Source organism: Anneissia japonica, unplaced genomic scaffold (genome assembly GCF_011630105.1).
Source record: "Anneissia japonica isolate Jap-2015-1 unplaced genomic scaffold, ASM1163010v1 scaffold9668_len1562885_cov226, whole genome shotgun sequence".
Lineage (NCBI taxonomy): Eukaryota > Metazoa > Echinodermata > Crinoidea > Comatulida > Comatulidae > Anneissia > Anneissia japonica.
The window spans coordinates 159,523-178,884 of record NW_022711326.1 but is presented as its reverse complement, the minus strand read 5'-3'; the positions used below and the strand labels follow the sequence as shown (position 1 = coordinate 178,884).

At 33.1% G+C, this 19,362-nt stretch overlaps 2 protein-coding genes across 4 annotated transcripts in view; one reads left to right on the top strand and one right to left on the bottom strand.

Annotated features, from left to right (window-relative positions):
- The first annotated feature begins 2,697 nt into the window (after window positions 1-2,697).
- On the top strand, window positions 2,698-18,329 carry LOC117107439 (microtubule-associated proteins 1A/1B light chain 3C-like). Its single transcript, XM_033249137.1, has 4 exons — window positions 2,698-2,886; window positions 4,398-4,453; window positions 12,836-12,942; window positions 14,170-18,329. Exons 1-4 carry the CDS (start codon window positions 2,835-2,837, stop codon window positions 14,327-14,329), a joined length of 375 nt encoding a protein of 124 aa, XP_033105028.1. The 5' UTR covers window positions 2,698-2,834; the 3' UTR covers window positions 14,330-18,329.
- Window positions 18,330-18,760: 431 nt separating this feature from the next.
- LOC117107438 (TALPID3 protein-like) overlaps window positions 18,761-19,362 on the bottom strand; it is a 25,284-nt gene continuing 24,682 nt past the window's right edge. For all 3 annotated transcript variants that reach the window (XM_033249133.1, XM_033249134.1, XM_033249136.1), the window contains one exon: window positions 18,761-18,973. The gene's annotated coding sequence lies outside the window, so the exon portion shown is untranslated. The remainder of the gene's footprint in view (window positions 18,974-19,362) is intronic.

Genomic DNA, 19,362 nt, shown 5'->3' with positions numbered 1-19,362 from the left:
ATATCTCATTATCATCGCAATCGTTATAACAATCATCATCCTCCTCGTCGTTGTCGTCATCTTCATCGTTCGGGGATGTTCTTTTACTCCGTCGACAGAAGAAAAGCAAAATTCAAGATTCTGCATAATTTTATCGTCATGTTATATCGATAATTAGCAAACGGCATGACACCATCAGCCAATCACTATGTACAGGACATAATATTAATATCAAAACGGTTTTCCCGAAATGAAAACAATTTAATAATTGAAATTTTGTAAAATAACTATGCCACGAAATGGTGTTTGCCCTACCTGACGTGTTACAAATACTGAATGCTCAGTACATTCCAAAATGCTTGCGACTGAAATCTCGCAAGTGATTCGGGTGGGAATCGAACACACGACCTCCAGGTATCTAGCCTGATATCTTAAAGACGACGCCATCGGAATGGCATACAGGTCAGAAAGGCAAACATCATTTCGTATATTATTTCTCCTAACGCAAAAACGCCATTGGAATAATGACAATAATAGAAATTAATACAAATTCTGAATAATACATCCTTAAAATCCAACGATATTATGGGACAAATCATACCTGTAATTTCCTATACACGCATGGTAGTGGACCGAATACCGGTATAAAAAATTAATATTTCTAAAATGAAAGAATAATAGGCCTATTAGCTATAAATATTCATGTATCATGCAGTAAAAGAAACATGCGATATCTCAGTCATCATTCATTATTAATTTTCATTTAGGCCTACATACATTAAATTTAAAATGAAAAGTTATGAAATTCAACACTGAAAATTTTACATAAACGAGAGAACGTTTGTTCAGAATACCAATATTGAATCAAATTCATAGATACAATGTTTGACCATACGGAGTATCGTTATGTAATGCAAAAAAAAAAAAGGAAGAAACAAATGCAAATGTAGAAAAACAGTCAAGCCAGAGATATAGAGATTTATTGTAATTATTTCAAAGAGATACCATGCTGAAGACACTGACCAAGCCGGAGTTCCCCGGCAGAGGGCCCCGGGCCCCCGCTAGCGCGCGCCGCCCCTCTTGCATTTCACAGATAAAGGGTCCACCCACCTCGGCCCCGTCATGGTTGGGGCTTTATTCAGTGTTTTTTTTTATATTTTTAAAATATTTTAACCGTATTTAATGAGGGTGATCCATCCAGCAGAAGCTGATCATTAGGGACCCTCAACATGTGACGAAACAAATTACTGAAAACATCTTAACTACCAATTTAAATTAGAATATAAAATATAAAGCGTTAATACAAATATTAGCACTTAAAACTAAAATAACTAAAAATAGAATATGACAATTATTGCAACAGCCAAGAATTAAGTAAGAAATTAAATCACAAGATAAAAATAAATACGATAAAATAATATGACAAAATATATAAGATAGAATGAATCAATACAAAAAATAAGACCTGTCATTAACTTATGAATTCCTTTATCTGATTATCAACACTTTATCCCGTTTTGATAGTGTATGAGAATTTAAATCCAACCCTGCTCATGTACAGTAGGCCAGCTATTTATAACATAGGCCTATACGGTACTAATGAAAATAACAATTTGCATATATTGCGCAGGTTCTTGTACACTTGTGAAATTTACCATCATATCATTAATTAGGCATACTTTATGAATGTTGTATCACTATTTGTATTTTTGATTTTGCACTGCCATCCAGTGGGGAGTGCCGGAATTGAAATTGAGGGGCTCAGGGGAGAATAAGTTCCAGATGAACAAAATGCAATGATGGCGTCAGCTGCAGAGCCCGAAATGGCACTTTCAAAATTAAATTTGAATGCAATTTTCTTTTGCCCTATAATTTCAACAAAGGCCCCTATCATGAAGGAAAAATGGCGAGGTGGCCTACCAAAAGTGTTTCCATAATTATAAAGTTAGATTTTGTCAATGCTTGAGCGTATTTACGACGCTTGGGAGTTCACGGTGAATGGAAAGTTTTAACCACAACCGTTTCCGCAATACGCAGGCCTATTTTGTCATCAGCGTGTCGCGACAATTACGGAGTGCACGTGTCAGCTTACATGAAAGTCATGAAGATGTCGCATGCCATACAGCGTGTACATAAACATGTGGTCATGGGTATCCTACGCTTCGTTTTAAAACATGTACTTTCCTTTTTCAACTCTTCAACTCCATCTCTGGTCAATAACTGATAAAATTCTGAGGGCAGATCTACCTGTTTTCTTTTTGTCAGTCCCTTTTTGTGTTGCACAATTGAAATTAATCTCATTACATTCTAATTCCAATACATTCCATGTATTGGATTTTTTTCTGACATTTCGTGGAAAATGGATTGATAAGTTCTTCAAAGTATTTTTTTTTTGACAGACGAGCAATTGCAAAAATACTACAAAAGTTATGATAAGGTTATAAACATGTAGGTCTAATACCGTGGTGAACGAAAAAAAAATGGTGCAATTAACTTACTTATATTTAATAGTTACGCAACTACCGGGTGAACATACTCGGATAGATCATAAATAAATACTGTCTACTACATAAAATACCGTATGTAAAGTAAGCGACACCCGAAGCGACAGGCCTACAGTAAATAGATAAAATAGATAAAACCACCAACGCGCACGTTCTGTTTATCTTTTCATAATTAGACGGCTGGGCTCAAGGCTAGTACCCGGAAGCCTACTTTATCATTACAGGTCATTTGCTAACACATAAACACAACGACACTTTCGTCTGTCTTATCGAGACGTATTCACTTTTATTGCTAGCTATACAAAGGGAAAATACTTGGTTGCGTTGGTATCAAAAACACGTATTGGAAACATGCCTGCTCCAGACAAAAACCAAAAGTCGTTTAAGCAGAGAAAAACATTCAGTAAGTGGTTTAAGAGTTTGTTTTCACTGTTTTATCTTCAACGCGGCTGCTGTAGGTTACAGTTAGTATCGGGCTGATTGCTTTCAACGGCGTTTGCCTGTGTGGCCAGTGGTTCATTGAAGAATGACAAACTTTTTATATGTAAATTTGTATTCATCTTATATCTCACTGGCTTAACCGATAATTTTTCTTCTGTGGACAAGAATTAGCGATATTATAGGTATAGACTTAGCAGGTACAATGCAAAACTACTGCGATAATACGAACTACAATGAATACAGTTCTGCTGCTACAATTACTGATACTGTATTGTACCATGGAGGTATAATACCTCCATGATTGTACTGTTCCCCAAACTAGTCTAGATGTTGGACCTTTGCCTGACCTAGAGAAATCAACATTCAGAAGAGAGAATTATTCATACTTGTCGTGGGGTAGCCTAGAGCATTCTGCTTTGTGAAGGTTCTGGCATTGTTCAATTGACTAGAGTATAATCTTTCAATAGTCAATACTAACAAGCAAGTGCGAGAAGCCTATCATAACATAAACAGCATTTACTGCTTAGCCTCTTAGAGTACTGAAAACTTTTGTTTTCTAAACATTAAATACAGTATTTGGAATTGACTATCAAGTCATCCTAAAGAGAGGATGAAATGTTGGGCTCACTGTACTTTCTATGGCACTATGCCATGTACAAACAGCACCAATACTTACCTTTTTTATCTTCAACTGCATGTGTACACACATGGCAGTGCAAAATGAAAATGACAAGCAGCGAAGGTGTATGAATTTGCAATTTTGTTTTACATTAACCTATTTTCATCGTCAGTCTATGATGACGTATATACATTTTCAGCTATAAGTATTCATCGCATCGATTTATCTATAAACTAAGGAAAGATCTGCCCTAGAATAGTATTACTCTATCTTATGTTAATTTGTATGCAGCCAACTGGCTTTCCATTATATTTCTTCTTTTGCCAAGATTTTGAAACTGTTGTTGTCAATGGCAGATAGAGGGAAGTACAAAACCAGATCCAGAGGGCCATGGGACTAGCCCTCAAACTCTCAAAAAAAAAATAAATAAATAAGAGAGAAAAAAAAGAGAGTAGAAGAGAAGAGAAGGTAGAAAGAGGGGAGCTCAGTACTCCAAAACAAGATAATTTGCGATTTAAAGTCCATGTACAGTACTGGTGTCTATGATCAGGCTACAATCTGTCATTTTCTAAATGTTTTTTAATATCACAATAAATTTTGTAATTTTTTATGACTATATTTTTATGAGATACTCATAATTCATACCTATCATAAAAGACTTAAATTTTATAGGAAATCATCAGATCACAGTGTTATGAAATCATGGAATGCTTCTCATACAGTATCTACTGTTACAGAGAAAGTTTTCTAAATTTGAGTACTAAAAGTATTTTTAACACCGACAATCTTAATCATTAGCTTAATTTCACTCCATCTCTGGTAAATAACTGATCACTGTATTTTCTTCATTTAAGCACAACGAAAAGAAGAAGTTGCTGGTATAAGAGCTAAATTTCCGACCAAGATTCCTGTGAGTATAAAATACTTGATTCCCAATAGGTCTTAAGGATGACAAGTTTAGTCTTGTTTGTTCAAACAGCTGTTGATAATAATGTTGTATGTGTGACATTGGCTTGTCTGTCAAAGACAAGTTAATGTTCTTACCACATTGTGTATCCAATTCATCCAATTGTCCATAATTCATCAATCCATTCATGGGGGATGGGGAGGGGAATCGAGGGACAGCATAAATACAGAGGTGGGGGTCCACGGATGGACTTAGAATTCATATTCTTTATTAAACTGGTCCAATATAGTCTTTGTACATAAGTTTAATCGTCTGTTGTATGCTCCAAAGACGGTATAATGCGTAAAAAATAAAAAAATGGTAAACAGTTTTAAATCAAGTAGATGACTTTTAATCTTTGTGTGGAGCACCTCCTGCAAATGCTTGGATCCACCTTACAGAGTTTTATCTATTCATATAGTGTGTTATTTTTACATAGGATATATACAGTAGGCCTACTGTAGCACCAAAGACAGAGGTTGGTTTAAATTCAGGTTCTGGCAGTATAGCATTTACTTAGCATTAATAACTGTCGACAAACACTAAAATCTTTCAGTACTTGTAGTTAAGTACTTAACATAATCCAGCTCCTTATACTAAGCATTGGCTGTTGACTCTGAGGAGATTATCCGTCTTGTTTTTCGGTAACAGGAAAAAGGAGAGGTTCAGGCATAGTCCAAACCTAGTTAAATCGAAAAAGCATTAACTGCAAAATGTTGTATCTGTACTAATGAAAATCAATTCCAGATATTCACTGCTAATTTTTTTCCCTATCTCTGGAATAAATTTGTTATTCTTAATGTCTTTTTCATACTGTACGTTCTTATGACAAACATAATAAGGAAAACTACAAAGCCAATTCATTTGGAACTACTGTTAGTAGAATACAAGTACTGTAGCAGACACATAGGACAGCGATAAAAAAATTTCAAAATATTTTTGAAATTTATATGGGTATTACATATTTTGAGATTGATTGATTGTCAATTAAATATAGTTAGTATTTTTTGCAACCCACATAAAAGTGAGGTACTGTACATTTAAATTGCAAATGAAAGTCTAAAATCTGAACTACTGATATTAAATCCAGGATGCATTAACTACACACCAAACTATACTATCATGTGCATGATTTTTTTTTTCAGAAAAAGTAAAACTTTAACATTTTTACATAGACACAGAATCATGATAATACAGTGAAATCCAAAATGGCATTGAAAAATTGTTATTAGAAATTATTCAAGTTCCTGTAGGCAAATCGACTAGGCAAGTTTGACTGTATATCTGCGCGTAAGGCAGAATAACGCTCACACTAGAAAGGGGATGGTACTGGCCCAGTACTACTGTATGCCCGCTGTGGTAAACAGGGACCTGTTGCAAATTTCTTATTCCAAATTTAAAATTTAGAATACAGTTGACAAAAATGGAATAAAATAATGAAAAATATACAAGGTATAACATAAATCAAGCCCCAGTGAATATACAGCATTTTAGCTTCAATAGCATTGTAGGATACATGGGACCACAGTACAGTAATAATCTCTCCAAAGGTTGTGTATTTTTAAGTTCAATAGCTTTTCTTTCTGTATGATAATTAAACTGAACCATGAAAAGGTAGATATAATCTGTAAAACCTTTGACTGGGATCGAATCGTATAAAAACCTTGCATGATGTCAACGCCTATCAAATTTTTAGTGCTTTACTTTGCTGGCTTTTAGCAGCACCTCCCTAGTGTGAGGTCGATGCGTGTAATAAACTTTGTCCATGATTTAAAGGAAACTATCAGGTGGAATTCAAAGAGTGACTTTTATGATCTAGATTATCTATTTCTATTTGCCAAATCCATTTATCTATTTGATCAGTTCGGTACGTTTATCGCATAATAATAATAATAATAATAATAATAATAATAATAATAATAATAATAATAATGGACATTTATAAGGTGCCGGTATCCATATATAATAATTACATTATAAATATATGGTAATTTGTTGCAAATGCATATTTTGAATGATAATGAATCAGATTTTAACTATTAAAATGAGATTTAAAAAAAACATAGTCAATGCTATTGCAAATATTCTGCTATGTTTGCACATTCTCCAAACATGCAGACAATAAAATTGTTAGTTTCTCAATTCGTATTTTACATATGCAATTGCGGTGGCATATAATTTATTTGGCAAATTTAAAGTTCCATAATGGTTTGCCCAGATAGGTATGGACAAAATTTTAATGAATATCTGCTCCCTTTCCTTCATAAATATCGTAGTAACACATCATAGAGCAAACATTATTCAGACTACATATAGACATAAAATGCTTAATTAAATAATTTATGTTTAAATTTTCCCTGCTATCACTATTCATTGTAAACATTCTTTTATCTAAGAAGCCTTTAAGACCAAGTAGAAAAAAAAGTAGTTTCTCATCCTAATATTTTGAAAAAAAGGAGAATGATGGCACCTTTCTTTTTTTGTTTTACTCCGAGATGGCAAATCCAAGATGGTCGATGGGAAACAGCTACTACTTTCTCATTTTTACCAAGTAGACACATTGAAAATAAATAAAAGAAGCAATTAACATGATTCATAACATACCATATGTATCCCCAACCACAAACGATCGAGAGAGGATTTTTACTGATATGAGTTAAACAGATTTTTGTACATTTCGTAAAATATTGAAATAAAAAAAAAATTGGTGAGGCAGTAAAAATGGATGCCCAAGGGTACGAGAAACTAGTAATTTTTTTATATGGCCTAAAGAAGGGTTTGAATGACCATATTATAACCCCATGGAAAAACTGATGATAAGAAATGGCAGAATTATACAGCCAAGGTCAGCATGCAGCTAGAATCCCAGGGAGGCGGACCTTGACCAGAGTATCCTCATGGTCATTGCCTTTTAGATCCTGTAAACACCAACTCTGGGGTCAGTGTTGCAATCAAGCAAATAATAATTGAACTTTTGAAAGATGTTAATGTATTTTGAGGTTGAATGACTCATCTCCCAGGCGCAAGGTCCTCATTTCAATTAATTTTGTGAAATGTAGGACTTGGTTTTTTTTTTTTATGACTAAAAAAATAAATATTCTGCTGTAAAATTGAAGATAGGAATTCACCTAACACAATGCTCACAAGCCTCAAGTGATGGGTTAATAATATTCCCAAATGAAAAAAAATAGAAATAATCTACATTTATTATTATTGTTATTATGTTTAATAAAATATTATATATGTGTACCATAAAACCTCGAATTGTAGCCCAACGGGCTTAATCTCGAGTAGAAGCCATGCTCTTTAGTGTAGTTTTGCAAAATTAGCCTCAAAAAGAAGCCGATTTCAAGGTAGCATAGGCTTCTGTCTGAAAATGAAATAATACAGTACATACAATGCATATGAATTTCAAAATACAAAAAAAAACAAAACAAAATTTAAAACAAGATGGTTTATACAGTACTGTAGTTTAGGTGATTTAATACCAGTTAATACACTCCATGGTACAGATTGATGTTACAGTGGCCTTAATTATTGTTTTATAGTACAAATTCCCAAAATTTAAAGCATTAATTTTGAAAAGAAGCCCCCCCTTTACTTTCCAAAAATAGCCTCGAAAAGAAGCCCATCCAAAGTTCGCAAAAAAGAGAAGCCCAGGGCTTCAATTCGAGGTTTTACGGTATATAGTTTTTAAAAATTATTTATTATTTTCTATCAAACTTAATGTAACAAGTATTCTCTACTCATTAATTTGTAATATTATTTCATACAAATAATATTCCTCTCTTGATTTACTGTATCCTATGGTTAATGCTTTTGATCTAAAAATACTTTGCTGTTTAACTAATCAGTGATGTTTAAGAGACAGTTAATTCCTAAATATCGTGTACCAATATACCCTGTCCTAACAATAACAATAATTAGTCAATAACATGTTTTTTTTTTAAGAATAATAATAATGTCTCAGTTAACCAGTTCATTCAGTCAACTTTAAACCAGTCAGTGATTTTTAACCATGAATTTTAGACTTTTTACAACTGCGACATTTCAAATTATAAATGGCACTGAAATACCGTTATCGCTATCAATGGTATGATTTCATCCACAATGCAAACAACAGTGGGTCACACTTCTATTGTCGTAGTAGAAGTGATTGTTTTGATATGCTGTATGATTTCACTGTCAGATCAATATTTGGGGACTCTGTTATTGGCAATAGGTCACCATAGACCTATTCATTTAATGTTTATAAATATGTTTAATTACACAACAATATTCCTAATAATCATAAATTATATAACTGGTCGTTTATAACAAATAAATGATATTTTGAATGAATTAGAGACTACTTTCTTGATACTATATTAATCAGGGGCGGCGCCAGGAAATCCCCGACGAGGGGTCCAGCTCCCATGGGAGAAAATTTTGTTGATTATGGTATTTTTTTTATCGTGATAGTGTACAACACCTCGCACATACGGTAGCACTGCTCGCACTAAACAACTTTTAATCCCTAAAATTTGACAGCTTAATGCATATCTAAATTTTATTTTCGGCAGTCGAGATTTCATTTTTCCTGACGACCTTGCTGGAAATTGCCCGACGGGGGTACAGAGGTCCCCGATGAGGGGTCTTTTTTCCTCCTGGACCTCCCTGCTAGCACCACCCTTGATATGAATGTAGGTGATAATTACAGTGGTTTTACTCATATACTGTAAACTATTGCAGTTCTGCTTTTATTAATGGCCATGGGTTTGGTTAACTGCAAGTTTTGAAGATCAGTTGAGAATATCTCTGAGGATTTCTAAGGATTTCCATGAGGATTTCTCTATCTACATACAGAGGCAAGAAAACTGTACATATCAATATTTAATTTGTTTACTTTGGTACGTAGGAATGCCCAATACTCCTACGCGTGTTTTTCCCTCCTTGAGATCTTTATTACATTTCACCTTTGGAACCAAATTTATTGCAACATATTTCTTTAAATAGATGTATTGAACCATAAATTGAGTTAATTATTTTTGTTAATGAAGTAATAACATAGCATTGCTTGAGTTGATTACAATATTACAAGCTTCAGTGATGTCCAACATATTTCATCTTAGCACCCATGTAAAATAATGCTACTTAAATTAAAATTATTTTTCTATGATCACCTCAAAACAAGTTGAATATAAGTAGAGTAGCATGTCCATCGACTACAGATATTACTGTTTTAAAGAAAGTGTCGGTGAAACACATCAAAGGTAGCAAATACAAACAAAGGAAAAAGAGATGGAGCGGTCACATACTGCGTCACAAAAGTCTTCTGAAGGATGAAATAGAAGGTAGATTAGAAGGAAAAAAACCAAGAGCAAGAAAAAGAATGATGTTACTCGATGATATCCGGAATGGAAGAAGTTACGACGAATTGAAGAGGGATGCAGAGGACCAAGAATACTGGAATAGAACTTCTTGAGGGTCCTGCCTTCTGGCAGAACACTATTGAGGATGAAACCCTACCCAGAAACTGCAGTGTCTTGCTACAATCTGGATAATATGCTCATTTGGAAAAAAACTATACTATATAGGAATATAATAATTATAATATTTCTTTATTTGTCCTCATTGTAATTTGAAGTCGGCAACTTGGGCTGGGGACCCGGGGCATCCCCATCTGACTTAATTACAAGTATAACAGATACATACAAATGCAAACCTAGTCTTTATCCTGCCTAACTCTTAATATGATAGGAGGGTTTTATTCAAGGAGCCAAGCGATCAGGCTCCAATTAAAATTTGACACTGGCCAGGTTTGAACCTGGGTCAACAGCACAAGAAACAGGAACATTACAATACCTCTCTGCCAACCACTCAGCCCTAAAATATGGTATAGTAAATTGTACAACAGGCTACAACCATGAGCTACTGTATAGTAGGCCTACATACAAATAAAACCATACAGTATCTACAAACTGGAGCCCAAAAATAGCTTTTTACACAGCCTTCGATCTAATACTTCCCACACGTTCTGCTCCTGCATTTATCATTGGACTGATAATGTAAACATCAATACTGTACACTACATTATTTCATTTTTGTTTCATAAAACTAATTGATATGTTTCCATCAGACTCATTAAACTCTCGACACGTTGTATGCTTGCAATTTACTTGGGTGAATTATTCATTAATTATTTTTTAATTACTTTGTTGTTGGCTACGACGGTCATAATTTTAAATGTCATGTCCAAAAATAAGATCTCGTTTCATTCATTTGGAAGGCGTATTTTTGAAACCATATTCTAAATTACACTTAATACTGATTGCTTTATCAGTCCATCATCAGCAATGTTTTGTCATTTGTCATGTGATGCCAAAAGGTTTAGTTTTCTTGACAGTAGCAATTTTTTTTCTGCATTTAGTTCAGCAACGTACACTAGCATCAGTGCTTCTCATTTTAATAGCTCAGATCATTGTTTATAAATAAGTATGGACAAATTCATGAACTCTCTTGGGTGTTAATAGTGTAATAGAATACAGTGTATCTGGGTCCCAAACAACACATTACTGTACTCTAATAGGGAATAACAATTAGCAGCTTGTGATTTACTAGTTTATCTTACTGTGCAATACAAGCTATTAAAGAACAGCAGGAATATATTGGGATGAGTACAGTACATCATATAGATGGTAGTGGTTATTTCCTTTTATGTGGAGGTCCCTACAGTAGCAACGTCCTAAATTTAATGTTAACTTAATATTTTTTATTTCATTTTATATTACATGTTCGTTAAAAATTTGCAAATTTGATCACTAAAGATATTTTCTTAAATTTGATTTAATATTACATTTTCGTTTTGCTTCTTGTGTATACCAAATTTTGCTTGTGTTTACCAAATTTTTTTTTGTTTTTGTATATAATTTCTTATTTCAATGTTTTAACTATTAAATGGACCTTAAGGAAGAACAATGTAAAAGTTGATTAAGTATCCAGAATAAAGCCATATTAAATGTATAACTACAGTAATTTGTAAATAAAATATAGAAATATTTTCAGCATTTGGTAATACAGTACTGTACATACAAGGGCACTGTCCATAGGCAGTGTTGACTTTTGAGTGCTCTACAAAACTAGATCCTTTGTATTGTGTCTACAGTTTGTTGAGATTCTTTCTAAATCTCTTTCATTCATATTCATTGCCACATTAGCCATGGTTCAGTAACAAATTGACTACTGTAGTAAAATTCATCAAACCTTTTAAACTTGAGGAATGTCTAGTACAGTAAACAAACATGTGGAAAGAAATCCATTACAGAAAAAATGGTATTCAAAATATGGCATTTCAAATATGGATAAAAATTGGAAGTTTGTGCTAGTGACGGGCGGTCCATCAAGTCAGGACTGATCAATTGAGACTCACTATTGTGTAGGTCTTTGCTAGGCAAGACCTTTTATGCCTTGTTTAGCGAACCTCCCGACTGCAAATATTTATGATTTCGAATAAAAATGAAATTTTATTTTTTGCCAATTAGCACACCCTCTGCTACGAAAAAGTGGAAATTTCACAAAAAAATAAAAGTTTTTCTTTATTTTTAATACACCCTCCATTGCCTTGAAATCTCCAAAGATAAGATATGTATATTTCTTCATAATTATATAAATTTGAAGCATTTAAACATCCTACAGTATGTCTATTTTACATTCACCAATAAAATTTTATTTTTATTTTCTCCTCCCTCAGGATCATTTTGGCAAAACTATTTGCTAAATAAGAAAACAAAAAATTTTATTTTCATTTTTACTCCGCCCTCCGATAATATTTTTAGAAATAAGTATGCGAAAGGAGTAAAAAAAGTCTCACCTAAGCTACCAAAAGAACTTCAAAGTTTGAATATATCGCCAAGAATTCAATACAAAAATTGAAATGCTCATTCTTACAATGATCAAATATTTAACTTTCACTGATACTAATTAATTTATTTTGAAAATTAATAGAATTGATTACTCTACTGTAGCCAATAAGAAGGTCTACTGTATGCAAAGAATATTGGAAAGGTATTATTTTATGACAGTTGAACCCCTCCTTTGGGACATCCCTATTAAGGGGACACCCCAATAAATGGGACACCCCTATTAAAACAAAGGAAACAGTATATCTCTTAACACTATGGCCAACCCCTATTCAGGAGACATTCCTACAGTATGGTCCCAAACATGTCCCCATAGTAGATGTTCAACTGAATGAAGAAAATATGTTCTTGTTCTTCAATTAAAAGCTAAGAAGATTTAGTTTTAAGTTTAATGGCTCAACAAAGACTCTCTTTCAACTACTGTAATAATCGTATTTCTTTTTCCCAGGTTATAGTTGAACGATATTACAAAGAAGAACAGTTACCGCTTTTGGATAAAACTAAGTTTTTAGTTCCACAAGAATTAACAATGAGTCAATTTGTTACAATCATAAGGTATGTATTGTAAGCCTCACATTTAAATTCTTATCATTTAGATGTCTGTTAAATAATATTATACTGTACTGTATCTGAAAATATTGTAGAAATTATATTACAGTTTATCATAATAAGTCAAAAAAATGTTTGTTACTTAGCCTGACTGACTGGTACTTTACACTTAAAGAAAACTATAAGATCTGTTCCAAATTGAAAACCAAGAACATAATCCTTAATCTATCCATGAAAACCCCCAAACTAGTCATGGATGGACAATTAACTTTGTGGAATTTACCCTCCTTTTGTCATAAATAAAGATAGAAATAGGTTTTTAATGTTGTTACATCATGTGGTGCAAGTTTTGTGCTACTTATGAATTCCCATTACTTTGGTGGCAATTTATATAGCACATTTTAATGTTTGAAAGGACAAAATCAGCAATTTAGATTACTAAAATAGGTCTCAAAGTTAACATACAGTAGGTACAGTATGCTACTTTCCAGAAAAGTTGCCAATATTACCAGATTCTTAGTGAATGTCAACTTTCCACCCAAGCACAGTACAAGCGGGTACCAGCGGGTACCTAGTAGGTTTAAATGTGTTGATTTATTAGCCTACAACTTTCTAAAATAATCGCTAGAAATGTGTTCCGTAAGTTTGATCCTTTAACCTGTCCTGGGGAATAATGTAAGCTGCAGGGGCTTGGGATGGTGCATGCTACCTAACATGCTAACTTGCATACTATTTAATACTGTTGACATATATCTTATTGCAAATCAAGAAATAACCGAAAATCAATTCAACAGTGTATACCCAAACAGAATCTAGATAGTATTTATTGGTTTATAATACCTGTCTCTTATACACATCTAGATGTGTATAAGAGACAGGTTTCTGTGTGTGTGTGTGTGCGTGCGTGTGTGGACTGTTTAAAAGGTGTTAGGTCTGTCTCTTATACACATCTAGATGTGTATAAGTGTACAATACTATACTTAATGATCTCATCTCTCCATCTTTTATGCTGTCTTCCACTGTTCCTTTTGCCATCCATGGGTCTCCATTCTGTTACTGCTTTTGTCCATCTGTTAATAGCTGTTCCTAATCTAGAGCTATTATTTTTTCATTTTATTTTCAATGGAATATTCTGACTCACTATTTCAGAATCCTGATCATTTTTCCTCATAGGTGTCCTTCTACTATTTGAAATTTATAACTTAGGAATGTTTTTTTTTTAATTGTTTACAGAAATCGTATGCAACTAAACGCCACACAAGCATTTTATTTGATTGTAAATAACAAGAGCATTGCCAGTATGTCAACGACACTATCAGAGATTTACCGAGACGAGAAGGACGAGGACGGGTTTCTATATATGGTGTACGCATCACAGGAGATGTTTGGATAAGACCCGATGTCCAGTACAGGTGTTTATGCAAATAAGGGAAGAAGAACTTGATACACGAGGGGTGAAAGCATTTACAGTAGAATCATTAGACCACCTGGGATCCAGTTTATACCACAGAAACCAGTTTATCAACACTCCTCAATTACAGAATCGCTCAAGTTCATCGATGTGAAAAATTGATGGGATTGATTGTTTCAGTGACTGATGTTGACATGGCAACATCAGTTTATATGAATTTACCACTTGTTATATATTAAAGGTTATGAGGAACCTAATTTAAAGATTAAATTGTCACATTTACATACCCTCATTTCTTAAAATAGAAAACAACACGTTTAGTCGAATTCTATGCTAAAGTGTATGCCTTCAAATAAAAAGTAATAAAATGGATAATGTTTAAATCATGTGATACCTGATCAAATTTGTGTTGGTTTAAAAGTATTCTGTAAATTTTGATATTATCGATCAACTTTTTTATGTTGTCAGACTCCCTCAATCTAGTACTTTACATGAATATCCTAAGGAAAGATACCATTCAGATCTATCTTATAATATTTAATGATATTTATAGTTTATTCTACATTTAATCAGATTTCTTGTAAGTGCTGTATACCCATATATAGTCATGATGTGTCTATATATGGTCATATGATGTCATCATGACCATTTAATGACCAGCCTCCTATCAGCTTTCAGAATACTAGAGTGCTTGAAATATATCAATCCACACAAATTGAAGTGCAGCCATAGAGGGTTTACAAAGTGGCCACTAAAAATGCATACTGTATTCAAAGAGTTGATGTACAGTAGCAAGAGTAAAATTGGATGTTTAACTTCCAAATATTGAGCTTTTAGTCAAGTACTGATTTGCTTGCATTTTTGTTTTGAAGGAAGATTTGTGATTGGAGTTTGGAATATATACAATAATGATGCTGTTTCACAAATCCTGGCATGGTGATGCGTTTGTGTGAACTTGTTAGCCATTTTGTAGCATTAAATATTCAACTAGTCATTGCTGCCTTGCCTAGCTAGTGCTCTGGTGTTCTTTATAATATGGGTTTATCCAATATAATTCTCTATTCTAATGTCTTATATGCTCTACATATCATTACTGACTTATTTTTGAATTTCTAAATGGACGGCAATTTCCTCTGCTTATTCACTTGTTCAAATCCAAGGGTAAGGTTATTCAAAGCTTCTAGTAAATTTGAATGCATTATTAAGGTACAACGCAATTAGAATTCTCAATGACGAAACCTAACACTCAAGTTCTGAATTCACATTGCCATTGGGTTTAAGTATTAATATGAACCTTTTGGCAAAGAAATTTAAAAAAAAACCAAATGAAATCTTCGGATTCACAAATGTATCAAAATACGTCTTCGTATCATTCCTCCTCTACTGCAAATAAGTATAAGTCTGTAATCCTAATTGCGTAATAATCCTAAATAAATATATAAGATTCTAATGAAGTAAATTATTTCTCATTAATAAGTAGTACTGTAAAGTTAGCTGTAGTACTGTGGGTCCAAATCATTGGTAAAATTATATTGTACATAATATTTAAGTGTTTGTAATGGAATTATAACATGTGTTTACTACCATTGGGTCTGGTTCTAATGTTAGTGTATAGTTTCTGTGTGTGTGTGCGTGCGTGTGTGGACTGTTTGAAAGGTGTTAGGTTCTTTTTAGGATTGTATTGATTAAAGAATGTTAATTAAACGTTATACTTATTTATCCAGACAAACAAAAGGTCAATGTATTAACATATGTTTACTGGAAGAATAATTAATTTCTTATAACATGATTAATTGGGACTGTGGGCTGAAAGTCTGAAAATAAAAATAATTTATCGATCTAGAAGAATAAGGGCTGCCAAAATTAGCATAATAAATATGTTTGATTCAGCATTTGTCAACAATTCATGAGAGTTTAATACATAATTTTACTCTAAGGTGCATTCTTCACACCTTTCAGATTTATGGATGTGTGGAATGTCTTGGGGCATTTTCTATTCTCGGATAAACTGTGACAACATTCCATTTAATTGTGGCGCTATTCAGAGTTTATTTCTTCGCTTGAGAAGGTTAATGATATTAAAAATGTATCTGATTTTTATTTTCGCAAAAAGAAATAAGAGTGCTTTTAGTTCATTGTCTTCCATCCACATTGTATTTCTTGTAAAAGTTATTGTCCGAATTACTTTGTAAACGCATTTTGTACAATGTGGTAGTGCAGGGATGTGTAGGTATGGAGCTAGGGGAGGTTTTGCAATCTTAACGTGATAACAAATAATATGGATTCATCATTATTTTAGAATTTTTTAGATGATCCCTATTCATAATATACTGCACCAGGGTATTTGTTTTTTGACTAGAATCCAAATTAACTCGCTTTAAAAAAGTCAAATTTTGAAAGTCATATCTTGTGTTATACACTCTGGACCTACAGCCTAGGTAAGGTCGCCTACGGTGTAAGATCGCCTACTGTACAGTAGAAGATCGCCTACTGTACAGTAGAAGATCGCCTACAGTATATGCTCAATTTATGTATCAAAGGTTTTTTTTTACGAAATTCTTTACAGCAATGAAGAAAACAAAAGAGGTGGCATAGTTGTACAGCTTGACCCACAATATAAAGTTTTTTGAGGCAAATATGTGTAATTTGATGGTATGCATTCTGTCCCAGAGGTTAAGGTTGCAAAGCTTACCTAATTATTATATATCAAATTATTTAAAATACCAAAGTAGGCCTACATCCAAAATATTGTGATAACTGTTGAATGGCAAAGTATATTACTTTTTTGATTAATGGCTGGTCCTTGCCAGTGAGTTGTTGAAAAGTGTTGAGTGGGAAGTGGGTTGTGTATTATAATAATATATATTAAAACATTATTATTAAAAAAAGTAAGCGTGATTATTCATAACAATAGTATTCCAAGCTGCCATTATATGCGATACAGATTGATTGCATGCCTTTAAAAAAGAAGTGTAATTTTACAATAATGTCCATACAAGACCAATCAAGAAACAACAAATGAGATTTGATTTTTGGTACCAAAAGAAATGATTTAATATGGAATATTTTATCTGTATTATATATTTTTTTTCATTTCAGTAAGTCTTGTTTTTATACAGCAAACAAAATGGTCAAATTATTGTAAAGGATACCATAGTGCTGGTCTAACTATTGTACTGTGATTTTTGTAGTACATGTAACTAGTAAATTTGAATACAATAATGTTCCAGTCAGATATTACAATGTTAATTATTAACAACAAAGGCAATATGTTATTATTAGTCCAGTTGAATGCAATATTGTGCGACCACTTTTGTGACATATTGTAGTCCATTCTGCTCTGGTCTTGCTGGTAAACCCCATACATTAGTACTTGGAGCAGTGATTGTTGTACAAGGGAGAGTTACATTGTACTAGCGAAGTTTTTCAATACATATTCTATGGCAAACGAGTCAGTTTTTGAGCCAAACATACCAATACACTGTTCTATTCCTCCCTCCCGACCTAGGTATGTCTCAAATGTTGTAAAATGTTATCGTTTGTTACCAATGGCTAATTTTTGTAGTTCTTCATAATTTTGTAGTAGTCACTGGTTAAATAAGCCTAAAATTGGACATGAAGGGAAAAATTAATTATTTCCTATATATTTTCTTTATTTTATATTAACTGACTGACACAATCAGTGCTAAATGATTGCATAAGTACAATTATTCAACCAGTTATGTAATTTATTTTAACCATGGCCTTGACAAATATTAAAATATATTTATATCAAATTCAAATTCATTCAGCATATTTGATTGTATTTACTTTACTCCAATATTTCAACTATCCTTACATTTTGGTTGATACTGTAAAATAACATCATTCTTTTTTTAAATGAATGTAATTTTGTTGCATGTTTTTGTGGCAAGAAAGGATTGTGTATATTGGAGTGTATACACTTGTAATTAAAATATACTTTGACTACAAAACTCAAAAATGATATTATGAGTCATTTATTATTTGGTTTATATACATCTTTCACATTACTTTTTCCATCACCACATGGGGTGCAATTTTTCCTGTCGAACAAGCATGGATCCCATTGTCTGACTACACAAGGTTGTTGGATTGAAAATATTAATTAGCCAATCCAAAGTTAATTGCCAGTTAGGCAACAACAGACCTTCTTATGGCATAACAATAATACAAATCTGATACTGATAAAATTTTGTCTACATATATCTGGGACAGGGTTAAAGCTGTATGCTTTCAATTGAATGATGGGGTTTCAACCCTAGAGCTCTGTCCACACTTCAACAGAAAACTGTTAAATGCCCATAGTCATGATGTGCTCATTATAGTCATGATGTGCCTATATATAGTTATGGTGATATGTTGTCATAATGACCATAATTAGGCAGGTTTTTGTCAAATAAAATTTGATCAGTGTGGACAAGGCCTAAGGCTGACCACTTGTGTGTTCATGAGCTACTCTAGGCACTTGCATCAACATGTCTTTCCACCCAAGCACAGTACAAGCGGGTACCTAGTAGGTTTAAATGCCAATGTGTTGATTTATTAGCCTACAACTTTCTAAAATAATCGCTAGAAATGTGTTCCGTAGGTGTTTGATCCTTTAACCTGTCCTGAGGAATAATGTAAGCTGCAGGGGCTTGGGATGGTGCATGCTACCTAACATGCTAACTTGCATACTATTTAATACTGTTGACATATATCTTATTGCAAATCAAGAAATAAGCGAAAATCGATTCAACAGTGTATACCCAAACAGAATCTAGATAGTATTTATTGGTTTATAATACTGTACACTGTTGGTACAGTGTAAATTTTTGCTGTTGATTTGCCCTGTGCTTGCAATGTATCCTTTATATTTCGATTACACAATCAACCTTACAATACCATTGTATGGCCCGATATAGAATATCAATAAAATGACAACTTTTTAGCGACCAGATGTAAAGGATTGATTTGTGGAGCATTTTTAGGAACAATGTCAACAATAGACAAAG